The sequence below is a fragment of the Esox lucius genome, chromosome 11 (assembly GCF_011004845.1).
Source record: "Esox lucius isolate fEsoLuc1 chromosome 11, fEsoLuc1.pri, whole genome shotgun sequence".
Taxonomy (NCBI): domain Eukaryota; kingdom Metazoa; phylum Chordata; class Actinopteri; order Esociformes; family Esocidae; genus Esox; species Esox lucius.
This window is the reverse complement of record NC_047579.1, coordinates 35,718,602-35,733,690: the sequence shown is the minus strand read 5'-3', so window position 1 is coordinate 35,733,690 and position 15,089 is coordinate 35,718,602. Positions and strand designations below refer to the sequence as shown.

At 39.9% G+C, this 15,089-nt stretch overlaps 1 protein-coding gene and 1 long non-coding RNA gene across 7 annotated transcripts; one reads left to right on the top strand and one right to left on the bottom strand.

Annotated features, from left to right (window-relative positions):
- Nucleotides 1–728: 728 nt before the first annotated feature.
- Nucleotides 729–2,196, top strand: LOC105013166. Its single transcript, XR_828223.3, has 3 exons — nucleotides 729–987; nucleotides 1,946–2,020; nucleotides 2,110–2,196. It is a non-coding gene; the product is annotated as an uncharacterized LOC105013166 (long non-coding RNA).
- A 57-nt stretch (nucleotides 2,197–2,253) lies between these two features.
- On the bottom strand, nucleotides 2,254–13,645 carry pik3r6b (phosphoinositide-3-kinase, regulatory subunit 6b). Of its 6 annotated transcripts, XM_020051231.2 has the most exons (21): nucleotides 13,409–13,645; nucleotides 13,215–13,299; nucleotides 12,922–13,038; nucleotides 12,382–12,454; nucleotides 12,122–12,208; nucleotides 11,873–11,964; nucleotides 11,705–11,773; nucleotides 11,273–11,405; nucleotides 11,068–11,137; nucleotides 6,240–6,423; nucleotides 5,982–6,126; nucleotides 5,803–5,889; nucleotides 5,308–5,629; nucleotides 5,088–5,181; nucleotides 4,833–4,952; nucleotides 4,580–4,690; nucleotides 4,285–4,437; nucleotides 3,890–3,977; nucleotides 3,759–3,811; nucleotides 3,338–3,438; nucleotides 2,254–3,193 (listed from the first exon to the last, which is right to left on the bottom strand). In XM_020051231.2, the coding sequence occupies exons 5-21, from the start codon at nucleotides 12,198–12,200 to the stop codon at nucleotides 3,058–3,060; spliced, it is 2,037 nt and encodes a 678-aa protein (XP_019906790.2). In that variant the 5' UTR covers nucleotides 12,201–12,208; nucleotides 12,382–12,454; nucleotides 12,922–13,038; nucleotides 13,215–13,299; nucleotides 13,409–13,645; the 3' UTR covers nucleotides 2,254–3,057. The 6 variants fall into 6 exon arrangements, with proteins under 6 accessions (XP_019906790.2, XP_010872811.3, XP_034151247.1 ...); XM_010874509.3 differs by lacking the exon at nucleotides 13,409–13,645 and having other exon boundaries at nucleotides 3,338–3,435; nucleotides 13,215–13,371; XM_034295356.1 differs by lacking the exon at nucleotides 13,409–13,645 and having other exon boundaries at nucleotides 12,382–13,038; nucleotides 13,215–13,370.
- Nucleotides 13,646–15,089: the final 1,444 nt, after the last annotated feature.

Genomic DNA, 15,089 nt, shown 5'->3' with positions numbered 1-15,089 from the left:
CACCATACTTATACTGTGTTTGACCCCCTTTCGCCTTCAGAACTGCCTTAATTCTACGTGGCATTGATTCAACAAGGTGCTGAAAGCATTCTTTAGAAATGTTGGCCCATATTGATAGGATAGCATCTTGGAGTTGATGGAGATTTGTGGGATGCACATCCAGGGCACGGAGCTCCCGTTCCACCACATCCCAAAGATGCTCTATTGGGTTGAGATCTGGTGACTGTGGGGGCCATTTCAGTACAGTGAACTCATTGTCATGTTCAAGAAACCAATTTGAAATGATTCGAGCTTTGTGACATGGTGCATTATCCTGCTGGAAGTAGCCATCAGAGGATGGGTACATGGTGGTCATAAAGGGATTGACATGGTCAGAAACAATGCTCAGGTAATACGGTAGAGAACCTGCTCTCGAGCAGTGCATATCGCTACTAAGCCAAAAATGCTGCCTAGAGCAGGATTGCTACGACAGCCGGGATATCAGCGCAGTTGAATGAGATACTATAATTGTGGAAAATTGGTGCTGGTGATTCAGCTAAGCTAGAGCAGAATGGTTCTCAATGTACAGGTGTTGCTCTAGCTAAATGTTGTTAGCTATCTACATTCATTACTTTTTGTGAGTTTTTGAGTTGGTTATGTACTGTAGCCACTTTAATTATTTTATTTAGTAGATTATCAAATCTACTAGCTTGAACAACTGTAGATTTGACATTGTAAATAATATAACATTTGATAAACCACTTGATAAGTCACTCGTTGCCACGTACTCCATTCATTGGGAACTTGAACTTCCGTCGTACCACCGCAACAGTTAAACCACGCACGAGTTGAAAATATAACACCAACCGCACCGCAATGCATCATCGGATTGGAAACGTACCTTTTCGGTTTGCTTGAGATATCTTACGGGGCAACGCAACGAGTTTGACACCAGATACAAGTTGTAGATGGATGAGAGTTCTCTAGCCAATGTCATAGAAACCAGGGGTAGGTTTTGCAGAGCTACACTGGTGTCAGTTATATTGTTATTGGCATGACTTTGTTAGCCCAATTGTCTGTTGCAGTTTATCAACTCACACCATTATAGAGAACAAAAACAAGTTAAAATAGTCCACAAAATAATGTAATTTGTAAACTTTTGAAACATTTCTTGGTGGTTTAGTTTACCCATTACCCATTTCAATTAGTTGACAGCCTATTAGTAATATACTAGAATTTCTGGCCTTTAGCCTAATGCTTAATAGGAACTTTTTAAAAACAACAGATGTGAACACTGACTACCATAAGAGAACATGAAGAGAAGCTAACTACTATATACAGACACATACAGTTTAAGTCCTATGACTTCTACCTTTCTCATCTATATGCTCTACTCCCCAATTTAGACCGAGCCTATGAACAACAGTGCGACTGACTACCACAATATGCCATGAAGAGAAGCTAACACATACACACACAGCTTGCATACTATTACATCTGTCTATCTTATCTCCTTTCTCTCAGTTAAATGCATAAAATAACAGATCATTGAGCAAAAGTATAAATTAACACTGTTATGCCCTGTGAACTCTGCCCCTCTCATTTCCTCCCCAGTTTAGACCTAGACTATGAACACCAGTGAGAGACTACCACAGGAAGCCATGATGCAAATATAACACATACATGCACCCACTTTCTGCCTTTACATCTTATGAGCTCTTCACATTTCCTATTTCTCCTCTCCTCCCCTGACCGAGATTTGAACTCAGCCCCTCACATTTCCTCCCCAGTTTAGACCTAGACTATGAACAACAGTGAGAGACTACCACAGGAAGCCATGATGCAAATATAACACTTACATGCACCCACTTTCTGCCTTTACATCTTATGAGCTCTTCACATTTCCTATTTCTCCTCTCCTCCCCTGACCGAGATTTGAACTCTGCCTCTCTCATTTCCTCCCCAGTTTAGACCAAGACTATGTAGACAACAGACCAAGACAACAGTAAGACTGACTACCACAAGATGCCATGATGCAAAGGTAACACATACATACACACACACACACACACAGTTTTGACTGTTATATTCTAGAAAATCTGCCCCTCTTCTCTCTCTTGTCCTCCCCAGAGAGTGTGCCTATAGACAACAGTCAACACTGGACAACCATGCAGGCGATTTTCTTAGGAATCATCTTTTATCCAATGCTAGAGTTTAAATGGACAATCAAACTCATTATGCTGCATTGAAAAATAAAATTGCTGTACAATCTGATGTATACTGCTTTCTGTCTAGTCTTTTTAAAGCATTTTTATTGTATTACAGGAAATTGGGATGAGGATACAGGTTGTACATAAAATTGCCATGACATTTTTTTAATTACCCGCAGGAACCAGAGCTAAAAGATATCTCACAGGAGTAAAGGACCATTTTGCTGTTATGCTCCTTTCAATCCTGCAGATAGTTTGTGAAAAAATGTTGAGGATTATTTGCATGATTCCTACAGGATTTATTTCCTGAAGGACTACCTACAGAATCCAACAATAATTGTCCTACAGGAAAGTGGAAGACAAATCCTGCAGGATCTCCTTTCCTGTTGGAATTCCCGTAGGATACTTTTAAAGATTATTTGCATGATTCATGGATGATTTATTTCCTAAAGGACAACCTGCAGGATTCTTACAGGATCCTGCATGAACTGTCCTACAAGAAAGTGCCCCAAAATCCCATAGGACATCCTGTAGAACGTAAAAGAACAAGACAAAGAAATCATGAACATTTTCCACTTGTAATGTTACCTATAATGTGAAAACTTCAATTGAAAAACAAACGGAAATCTTCAAGGGGGAAAAATGAAAAATAAAAACCTTACAATAACCTGGTTGCACAAGTGTGCACACCCTTAAAGTAATACTTTGTTGAAGCACCTTTTGACTTTATTACAGCACTCAAGTCTTTTTGGGTAGGTGTCTATTAACATGGCACATCTTGAAGTGGAAATATTTGCCCACTCTTCTTTGCAAAAGCGCTCCAAATCTGTCAAATTGCAAGGACATCTCATTTTTAAAAGTAACTGTGTTAGTGGTGACTGCCAGTGAAGGTGTTGATTGGCAGATGCAGAGACTTGCAGAAGTACTTGCTTAGCCCTGTCCCCTCAGATTTGGAAATTGTCTGGATGCAGTTTACTGGATCCAAGCATGGAGAGATTTCCATACTGTAAAAGAGTAGTTGATACTTGGTTATTGCAGTTTGAGACCACAAATATAAACTGTAAATTACAATAATCTAACTTCTGTATCATTGATTGAGCGTTATGGTGTTCTAGAACTAATAGTTCTCGAAAAATGTCATGTCTGACCTTTGGACATTTGTGTATGTCCTGCGATAGTCTTTGTCCAGACAGACATTGAATGTCTTATCCTCCAGAATTCTGATGCTTATGTTCTGGGTCCTGATCTCCTGTGAAAACAGTGGTGTAACATATAATACCCTATTGGGTTGGTTTGGTGTTTCCAATCCTGTTCCTGATGCTCCAAAATGTTTAATGCTAGGGCAAAAACAAAACTGAAGAGAATCAGGATTGGTGAAACATCTGTGTGCTACATTTAGCTTCCTCCATTGTGCCTGTCCATGTTCCAAGCTCAAACTAATGATGAAGCTTACAGAATTGCCTAATTCATCAGATTTGTCGGTGATGAAGCCACCAGTCCCATTGGGTTTCAGATTTTAGTACCTTTTAATTCTGTAATTCATTGTATCACATTCAGATACATCCTTACCATGCAACATCTTGAATTCAGGGTGTCAAAATTGACAGTGAGGACATCCAGATCTAGCGATGAGAAAATGTTTATTTTAGTTCCTGAAACAAAGTTCCCATTGATGTAAGTAGGTATGTTTGAATGCAAACCTGTTTCATTGGGTGAAATTGCAGTGACAACCACTCCATACGAGATGACTGACATTTCCTTAATAACTTCTTGTTTGCTCAAGGAGACCTGAAGAAGGAATATAAGACACTGTCAGATTCAAACATTCATGGCAAATGGTTCTAAAGTTAAAGGAAAGCAACATCTGAAAAGTCCCACCTTACAGTATAAACAAGTCAGTTGATTTAGAAGATCATGTGACTGTTTTAGCCATTTCCATTGTTGCTAATAAATGTATCAATTATTCCCGAAATTACCACAGTTATGCGATGACTGCACTAACCAATCAATTACACAACACCACCACCATTTACTAATCTCTAACAAAAAAAGATATGCTGTTGCACGAATAGGGAAGAAAGTCTTTAAAAATAACCTTTCTGTAATTCACTGAAACCAACGCCCCACAGGTTCCAAGTGACTTCCCTGTTTGTCGTTTGTTGAGTGTTTTAAGGTCAGGGAACTCTGCTTCTAGGTGGGACACAAACACTTCCTCAACAGGGCTGCCATCCATTCCGGAGACTGAGATCTGAAAAGCACAGGACAACAAGAACAAACTAAACTGATAGATTTTTCTTTGATGGAAATGGAGCTACCTATGTCAATGGGAGAGCCATGCACCAGCTCCTTACAGGTCCAAAGAGGAAAGTAGGATTTCTCAGTGACCTGACCTTGACAGAGTATAGTGGGAAGTAGACTGGCTGGAGGCCACAGCGGAGGTAGTAGGAGAGGACGTCCGCAAGGAAGTGGTTGGGTTCGGATGACCTGCTGTGACTAGACTGCTGAAATGGCAGAGGATTAACTCAGACTTTGACTTCACTGGATGTTTATTTCCCTCGGTTTAGGTATCCCCATTTAATGTGTCTTTCTGGGTAATGATGATCAGAATTACTTTGTGACACAGATAATGTAAATCATCATTACCGTTACTGCTAGCTTTGGAATCACAATTCCCAAACTGTTGATGTTGCTTTCGTACCAGGGATCAATCTTTCCTAAGAACAAGGCTAGAGACAAGTTGTTCTGAACCTGTGTGGTCGTTCTCTGAAACACAATCAAGACTGTTTTCATAACCCTTTTAATCTTAATGGTCACTGTAATATGCAGCATGAGAAGGATGATTAAATAAATGATAAAACTCATGAATATAATCGGTTTTCAGACTGGATTCAATCTCACAGGGGAATTCATGATAGGCTCATCAGTGACAGGGACGTAATATATTTCCAGGTTCACTCTTTTGGTGGACATGATTTGTTTTGCCTCCTGTTTCCTGCAAATAAAAGCAATGCACATTGTAAAACAATTCACATCCATTTCCAAATGTAGGAGTTCTACTGTGTGTAATTTCAAGTCATCAGTATGGAGCTAGGTTGAGTAACACATTAAGTCACAATACCGGATGTAATATAACGCCTTGGCCAGTCTCCCCAGCACCCGGTCATCTCCCATCATCACTATGTGGACTGTATGGTTCTGCTCCTCTTTAATCCACATGTGGTCTTGCTGCTTTACTTTCACACGGAAACACGGCAACCAGGACAAGGTGAATGGCTTGCTGTGTTCACCCATCTCCATGTCGGGCAGCTCTTTCTCTTTGCCATTCTCATCAGATTGGAGGGAAACCCTCTTGGATCCACCCTCCTCACCTTCGTCCTCCTGGTTCACATACCTCCGCTCAGAGGGGTTAATGCTTAGGGTGAAGTTCACCAGCTCATTCACTATAGAAAGATACACATGCAGATAATCTTGAAAAATCCAGGACTGTCACACCAACTATTTGTCTGATTATATTATTTTCAAGATAACTGCCTAAAAGAAAGGTTTCCTGGGAGGCAAAGTGATGTAGGGCAGTGTACTGTTGGCTTTTGGTTGTTCTTTAATGTTGACTCACACAGCTCCTCTTCATTTGTCCAGAGGTGGAAGTTAATTGCTGGAGAGGGTAATGGTGCATTAGAGAGAATGTCCCCAGCCTTTGGGTCTGCACAGAGAGATGAGAAGTAACACAATAAGGAGTGAATAACCTGTTTGTCAGAGTCAGAATGTCTCATGACTCTTTGACTTTACACACACCTTGGTTAACCGCAGTAAGGATTTCACTGTAGATTTTCTGGAGCCGGGTCTGGTACTGATCACGGCCGGACACATGGTTCTCTACACTGTGCTCTACAGCTAATACCACTTCCTGAAAGAACTGCTCCACATCTTCTCCCAGATCCTACAACACACACACACACACACACAGGCAATCTATCTGATGCACACAAATACAAAAACATGAAATCACAATCCAAAGACCTCAAATCATCACAGCCTCTCGACCTTACTCACCTCCAGGGCTTGAGTCAGTATGGGACCATTGCAGGTCTTCAACAGCCCAGCCTGCAGAATGTGCAGCAGGACCAGCCTCTGCTTGGTCAGTGTGTCACTACTGGGACAGGCTTGCTCCAGGTCTGCCCTCACTGCCTGCCACAGGGCCCTTGATAGCACAGCTGGGTCTGCAAACACAACCACCCTACAAGGGATACATTGAGGGGCCACCAGTAAGCATGGCTTTTGTATAAAATAATGAGGAGAAAGGCACAGGGAGAATGCAGGAACAGAACTAAAATGTAACCCACCTTGAGAACAGAAACTGAACACAGAATGACAACAAAACAACGAACAGGATCCAAGAATCCGTAGTTGGCAGAAATGACAGATATATTTGTTTAATGTAAATGTATTTTTGAATGTCTGAAGTCTTTGGAAAATGTTAGTGTTCTTGTCCCACAATGGATTTGTGGGTATAGACTAGGCCTTTCCCAAGTCAACTTGCACATTCATGCAGCAACATTTTTGTTTTTATTAAAATGGTGGTCATTTTTCAATGGTATGGTATACCCCCTATTTGTTTTGATGCAATTTTGTACGGGACCCCACTGGTTTACTTTAGCCCTTAAATCTACAACCCCATTTCCCAAAAAGTTGTGACGCTGTGTAAAATGTAAAGAAAAACAGAATGCAATGATGTGGAAATCATTTAAACACAAATTCAATAGAAAAGCGTACCCAGAAAACATATCAAATGTTGAAACTGAGACATTTTATTGTTTCTTGAAAAATATATGTCCACTTTGAATTTGATGCCAGCAACGGGTTTCAAAAAAACTGGGACAGGGGCATCAAAAGACTGGAAAAGTTGTGTGATGCTAAAAAAAACCTGGTGGAACATCTCACAACTAATTACGTTAATTGGCAACAGGTCAGTAAAATGATTGGATATAAAAAAAAAACATCCCAGAGAGGATGAGTCTTTCAGAAGTAAAGATGGGGAGGGTTTCACCCCTCTGTGAAAGACTACGCAGGCAAGTAGTGCGACAATTTAAGAATATCGTTTGTCATCGTAAAGTTCCAAGGAGTTTGGGGATCTCATAATCTACAGTACATAATATCTTTGAAAGATTCAGAGAATCCAGAGAACTTTACGCAAGGGACAAGGGGGAAAACCAGTAAGGGAAGGCTGTGATCTGCATTAAAAACACACATGATTCTGTAGTGGAAATCAACAATTGTCTGTGAACGCAGTTTGTCAAAACTACACCATGCAAAGAAAAAAACAGATATAAACAAAATCCAGAAATGCTGCCTTCTCTGGGCCTGAGCTCATTTAAGATTGCCTGAGGCAGAGTGGAAAACGGTCCTGTGGTCTGACAAATCAAAATGTGAAACTATTTTTGGGAATCATGGATGCCGTGTCCTCTGGGCTAAAAAAGAAAGGGACGGTCTGGCAGTTCAAAAACCAGCATTAGTGCTCATGGCATGGGTGATTTGCACATCTGTGAGGGCACCATTAATGCTGAACAATATATACAGGTTTTGGAGCAACATATGCTGCCATCCAGACAATGTCTTTTTCATGTCTTTTTCCATAGTAGAGTCTGGATGCTAAACTGGCCTTCCTGCAGTCCAGAACTGTCACCCATTGAAAACATTTGGTGCATTATGAAACAAAAATACGACAAAGTTGACCCCAAATTATTGAGCAGCTGAAATCAAGCAAGAATTGGAAAACATTTCACTTTAAAAACTACAGCAATTAGTCTCCTCAGTTACCCAATGCTTACAGAGTGTTGTTAAAAGAATTTGAGATGCAACACAGTAACATGCCCCTGCCCCATTTTGAAATGTGTTGCGGGCATCAAATTCAAAATGGGCATATATTTTTCGAGAAACAACAACATTTCTCTGGTTCAACATTGGATATGTTATCTTTGTACTATTTTCAATTAAATATAGGGATTCAATTATTTGCATCATTGTATTCTCTTTTTATTAGCATTTTACAACACGGTTTACTTTTTTGTTGTAGTACAAAAGTGGGATAAATGACCAATCTATAATTTTAATGGTAGTTTTATTTGAAAAGTGAGAGACAGAACAAAAATAAAAAACCCAGAATAACGCTTTTCAACATTTTTATAAATTGATTTGCATGGTAACGAGATGAGATTAGGAGCACACTCTTAAACGAAGTGCTCCTAATATCAGTTTGTTACCTGTATAAAAGACAACTGTCCACAGAAGCAATCAATCAGATTCCAGACTCTCAACCACGGCCAAGACCAAAGAGCTGTCCAAAGATGTCAGAGACAAGATTGTAGACCTACACAAGGCTGGAATCGGCTACAAGACCATCGCCAAGCAGCTTGGTTAGAAGGTGACAACAGTTGGTGCAATTATTCGCAAATGGAAGAAACACAAAACTATATGGCTCAAGAAGAAGCACTTTAAGCTCCTGGAGTGGCCTAGCCAGTCTCCAGACCTTAATCCCATAGAAAATCCGTGGAGGGAGCTGAAGGCTATAGTTGCCAAACATCAGCCTCAAAACCTTAATGACTTGAAGAAGATCTGCAAAAGAGGAGTGGGACAAAATCCCTCGAGAAAAAAAAACCTGGTGGCTAACTACAAGAAACGTCTGACCTCTGTAATTGCCAACAAGGGTTTTGCCACTAAGTACTAAGTCATGTTTTGCAGAGGGGTCGAATACTTATTCAGCTCATTAAAATGCAAATCAATTTATAAAATTTTTGACATGCGTTTTAATAAACCTACCATTAAAATTATAGACTATTTCTTTGTCAGTGGGCAAACGTACAAAATCAGCAGGGGATCAAATAATTTTTTCCCTTAACTGTACAAACCTTCAGAAATTACATGGGAAACAGATTTTCAAAACGTATGATAAAATGTGACCTTTTGCATATTCGCCAACAAAGGAATTCCATTTCACCATACATTACATTTTTTGTAATGTATCATAACTATATGAATTGATCTAAATGAAGATTGACTAAGGTTATCAGAACATTTGTGCTTACAAATGTATCTTTATTTATCATAATTTTCCCAAGATAATTATTATACTCTTATTTCCAGCAAAGAATGGCGCACTGTGGGTCAACTGCCTTGCTTGGTCAGGGTCATTCCATCTACCCACCCTTCAGGTGCCGGTCAAATGCTTTAAACACTAACATACCCTGCTGCCTCTGCAGTCCCCATCCTAACAATGTAACATGTCGGTCTACTGGCATATTATTTAATAAACAAAATGTTAGTTGGAATGTGGAATTGGGTTAAAATAAAAAGAAATACAATCTTTAGTGATCTAGAAGATTTCCATTATACTCTAATCATACCATGATATAAATGTATTATTAAAACTTGATGAAAAGCATGAATATCTCCATAGGAGCAAATGGGAGAGAGATCCACCTATTGACTCAGTGACCAATGACCAAGGAATCTGGGATAAATTAGTCCAAATAAAGAGAGATTTTTTTTTTCTTTTAATTGTGAAATTGATAGAGTCTGAAATGTATAAGGAAATGTAGATAATACTGACATTTTAGCAAGCACATTAGAGAAATATTGTATTTATTTACCCTTTATTTAAACAAGTAAATCAAGCTGCGACCAGATATACTTTAACAGAAATAACACAATAACAGTAATAACCAGAAATGACAAAATAGAACCAATGATACACATATTTTTGTATCAGGTATTTAAACTGCTTTTTATGCACCAATGTTTCTAACTTAATTATGCAATGCATTCCATGAATTCAGACTCTGAGTAAGCCCTCAGTATATCTAGTACTATCAAGTCTTGTGAGCGCAATTCTTAGAATTCATTTCAACATCGCCCCCAAGCTATAGATAATATTTGACAGAATGTGTGTGCATGTTTTCAACACTTTGTCATTGCAAGTATAAATGCAAAATTGTATTTATTGTCAATAAATATATTGTCACAGCAATTGCTGTAGTGTGTGCAGGCCCTTAATGTTTGCTCATCTTTTACTTAACATTTGGCTAAAAATGTATTTTTGCTGTTGAAAGTAGGTTATATTTGTGATTAGTTCTAGACTATTTCCTCATTGCTTTTGGGTTAATTTAAATATTATTGCACCTACAAGTAACCCTATCTATGACATTATCTAGTATGGGGTAACTAACCAACACAATCTATTGACTGAACCGATTACTTAGCCTGGGACAGGGAACATTGCATTGAAGAAAACATAGCCATGGGATGTTGACGGTGTTGTAGAATAGACTACATTTCTATAAATAGTGCTCACTAGTCAATCCAGAGTGAAGTAGAGCGGTTTGTGAAAAGTCTTGCATTAATGGTTTTACCAAAACACCTCTTACACAAACCAGCTCATACTCTCTAAATAGCTTTGCAGGTCTGATCTCCTCCACCACTCGTACTTCTCCAAAGTTAACTGCTAGTCTTCAATTTAACACAATTAATGTCATGTTTAATTTGACATAAATGGCATATTTTTATATGTAACTCAATCTTTTTTCGACTTTTGTTATCATTTTATCTTTTGGGGATTTTTTTAAGTGCTTATAAGTGATAAAAAAAACTTGCAAAACTACCGAAAAGGCTGGTATTTCCACAAGATGACATGCAGTATGAAGCAGAGTGAATACATTTTATGCTTCCAAAAAGCATTTATACCTATATTTCATGCACAAAATACTGAATTTTTTGTGTTTGAATCAAGGTCTGAAATAAATTACTGAAAATCATCCATTCTGATAGAACACTTACATACATTATATATGCCAATATATATGCTAATGCATGAAGGTTTCATACTCACTTTTCCTGATGTGGAAAGTATTTGTTTGTTAGGCTATGCTCAGCAATAACCCTTCTTAGATACAAAGCTCCTGTGAAGTAAGTTATTATATAAGATTTTTAGCACCACAAAGGTGGTATAGAAGACAATGAGATAAACCACAAAATATATTGTACTCATATGATTAAATGAGGTTGTGATATATTACATGCCCCGATATGCCTACCCGGGGTAATCTGTTCCATCTTCATGCTTCTGATATATTTCAGTGCAATAGTACAGTAAGGCTCTGGATGTGTTAGCAACCTTTTAAAGCACTCATACACTCTTTGAAGCAGGTTCCCAGAAATGTGGCCAGACTGCAGGCACCAGAGATAAAAAGTACAGCCATTACAATAAGATACATCTGAATGGGGAGTGTAAGATATCTGTAAGATACAACTGAATCAGGAGTGATAACAAACACAGCTGAGCATGAATAATTTAAACCACAGTGCAAAATAAAACAAGGAACATCAACACTGTACAGGATGTAAAGTTGAAAACCAGGAACTAGGCGCAGGAAATCTGATACGCATGACAGCAAACATGTCATTAACATAGGAGGCACTCTCTGAACTAGTCAATTTCAGATAAAGATCCAGTATATGGTTCTTACCTGAATAATAACATAGAAGATAGTGTGAAGTAATGGGATGATATGCATGTTATTGTCAAGCCCCTCCACCTGAACCAACACAAAGATTTAATCAACAAACTGTCAATTCAAATATACTATATACTATTCTAAAGCAAGAACGATATACTCCACTACTGGTAGATTAACCTTTTCCAGCTCTTTGACCAGAACTCTGATCAATAAGATGCTGTTGGACGGCTCCTTCTCCGCCTTCTTATGAAGTGTCCATCTCAGCATGCCTTCAGGAAAGACACACAATGCTCTTGAATTGACCCAATAAGGTCTAGTCAATTGTTTCATACTGATTATTGATGCATATTAAATAATGATGCCACAGTGATACGTTGTGGAAACGTTTCTCTTTGTGCTGTTGTACTGTGTGCATTGATAATGTACCTCTGTTGCAGGAGGATGCAGCCTGTCTTAGCATGGCCTGGATATTGTTGTACATGCTGGATTCCACTGCTGTTGACATACTGGGAGCTGCAATAATAGTTCAAGCGTTACTTGATATTTTGTCACGACAGCAGCTCAACGGGTCTATGATTGTTTTGTTATTATCAGATGTCAGTCCAGCCTACTGGCTAACAGAGACCAACAAAAAAAGAAAACTAAAAACATGAGTCAAAAGACTGAATTAGTGAAAGTGTACCTACCAGAGGGTTCGGTGGGGTTGTTACTAATCCCAAGACAGTTTTGAGTTCAAACTTCACATTTAAGCATAATGGGCTATTGAGAGACAAGAGCAGGGGTGATGACACCACCCTCAACTCACACAGAGACCAAAATTAACCGGTTTCCTGTTTACACAAATGTATTGGTGTTAAGCATGAATATTCATAGGCTGACAAGCAGTGCATTTCATGTGAGTAGTTTTCAACTGATGGCTTTAATTAGATGTGTGAGTAAAACAAATATCCTGTTTGAATTTAAACAACTTACACCATCCATTTTGTTCAGTTGGCCTTAATTCATACTGAATCGCATAGGTGAAAGGGGTTTTTCGTTTGACTCTTTAAATTTCCTTAATTTTTATAATAAATCCTTAAATATTCACCACAACCTCACAGCACACAATTTAAATAGGCGCGCGTGCGCGCGCGCACACACACACACACACACACACACACACACACACACACACACACACTTCCTATTTAACTCAAAAGCACAGCCAAAGTTTCACCACAACTCACACATTAGTAAAATAAGGAAGCTATGCTATGCTTCTACTCCCCGCTTTATAACCGTCCCTCTAAGCATTCGTTGTAAACAGCACTTCGCCACCTCCTGGCAGCTGGTTACCTCCCTCCCTGGCGATACAAAACATAAAATTACAAACAACAATAATATTGAGGATAAAATATCCTGTACTGGTCACGGACCCCCACGGCCAGTACAGATAAAAGTGTCTCTGCCCGTCTTTATAGTGCCAATCACCGCACTGAAGAATGTACACTTTTGGGAAACCGGCAGTGCCCCTACGTACGTGTTTCGATTCCCAATCGACCTGGTGGAATTTTCGTTCGCTGTCATCCAACGGCTGCACTCTGACTTGCCTCCCTGCTCGCCATCTGTCGGGGGCAAACACGGATACTGAATGACACACCCACTTCCACCCCGTAGCACACTCTTACGAGAGTACGATAGGTTACAGAATGATCGCCTCCCTTTCTTTTATACTTCTTAGTATACAAGCGTTGAGCATGGCATCACGTCCACTGGTCAGATCGCTCGTCAGTAGTTAACCCGACCTCCTCACACACATCCGACCTCTCTCCTCGTTACCCTCCCCACGTTCGGTTTGTCGTCCGCTTTATCAGTCCTTGGGGCAATCAAAGACCATCTGCACTAATCAGGCTCCTGCCGCTACGGATTCGCCGTCACGTAGTGTCCCAGTCCACGGGTAAGCGTCAGTTTGTACAGCCCACCAACCGCACAAACATACAGCATACATGACAGGCATGGTATAAATTGCAGTTCTAATCACCCATATACGACACTTACAGAAAAGGTGAAATCATATTCACTAAATACAGCTCCGGAAAAAAAATTGAGACCACTAGACCTTTTTCTTTCCTTTCCAAAAAATCGAAAAATAAGATTTTGAGTGAGGAACAGAAGGGTTAAAATTAAGAGACCACTTCAAACTGGAAGCTTCTGTTCCTCACTCAAAACTTTATTTTCCAATTTTTGTGGGGAAAGGAAAGAAAAAGGTGCAGTGGTCTCTTAATTTTTTCCGGAGCTGTATTGTATATCTGCACTGTAGAATAAATTAAATTGGAGAGAGCGCGTCTATGTATTCCACATGCATTTTCCCAGTAGGGTAGCACCAATAAACAAATCTGGCGATCTAATAATAGGACAGGTAGGATGTAACCTATTTGAACATAAATTGAACTCTCTTTTGCGTTTACATGGGTGAGTTGCACTATTTTCGTTGTTTATGTGGTTATTGTGAGCATTTTAAATAAAGCGCTGATCAATCAATCAATCAATCTAAATTTATTTATAAAGCGCTTTTTACAACAGCAGTTGTCACAAAGTGCTTTACAGAGACACCCGGCCTTAAACCCCAAGGAGCAAACAACAGCAGTGTTGAATTTCAGTGGCTAGGAAAAACTCCCTAAGAAGGTCGAATTTTAGGAAGAAACCTAGAGAGGACCCAGGCTCAGAGGGGTGACCAGTCCTCTTCTGGCTGTGCCGGGTGAGATATTAAGAGTCCAATTGGAATAATAAATAAATTTCTCTTGGCTAAATCCAGAGTATATTCGATTTTAGACTAGGTCAGAAGTATGACCAGGTGGACAAGGACAGGAACAGCAACGGTCCCCCCAAACCAGGTAATCCGCAGGTGTGGACCAGGACCTCATCTCCTTCTAAAATTTAAAATTGGAGGAAACTGAGAAAAGTTAGTAGTACATCCCTCATGTCCCCCAGCACAATAATATAGCAGCGTAACACCTTGGAAACTGAGACGGGGGGGTCCGGTGACACTGTGGCACTACCCGGGGGAGGCCCCGGACAGGGCCCAACAGGCAGGAAATCAATCCAACCACATTGCCAGGCATCAACCAAAGGGACACCCACCAACCGCAACCCCCCTGAATGAGGGCCGAGTATTGCTAGCAGTGTACAGCCCAACTGCACAAGTGCGCAATAGAGAGTCAACAACAAGCCAGTGACTCTTCCCCCGAAGGGCATTGGAGGGAGGGCATCCCAGTGGCGACGAGAGCCCACCTGGCAAGACAGCAAGGGTGGACAGTATCAAGCCTACTGGTCACCTTCACGCCCCCGGGCCAGGCTACACCTAATTATAAACCGTGCTGTAGAGATGAGTTTTTAGTAGACACTTGAAAGTTTG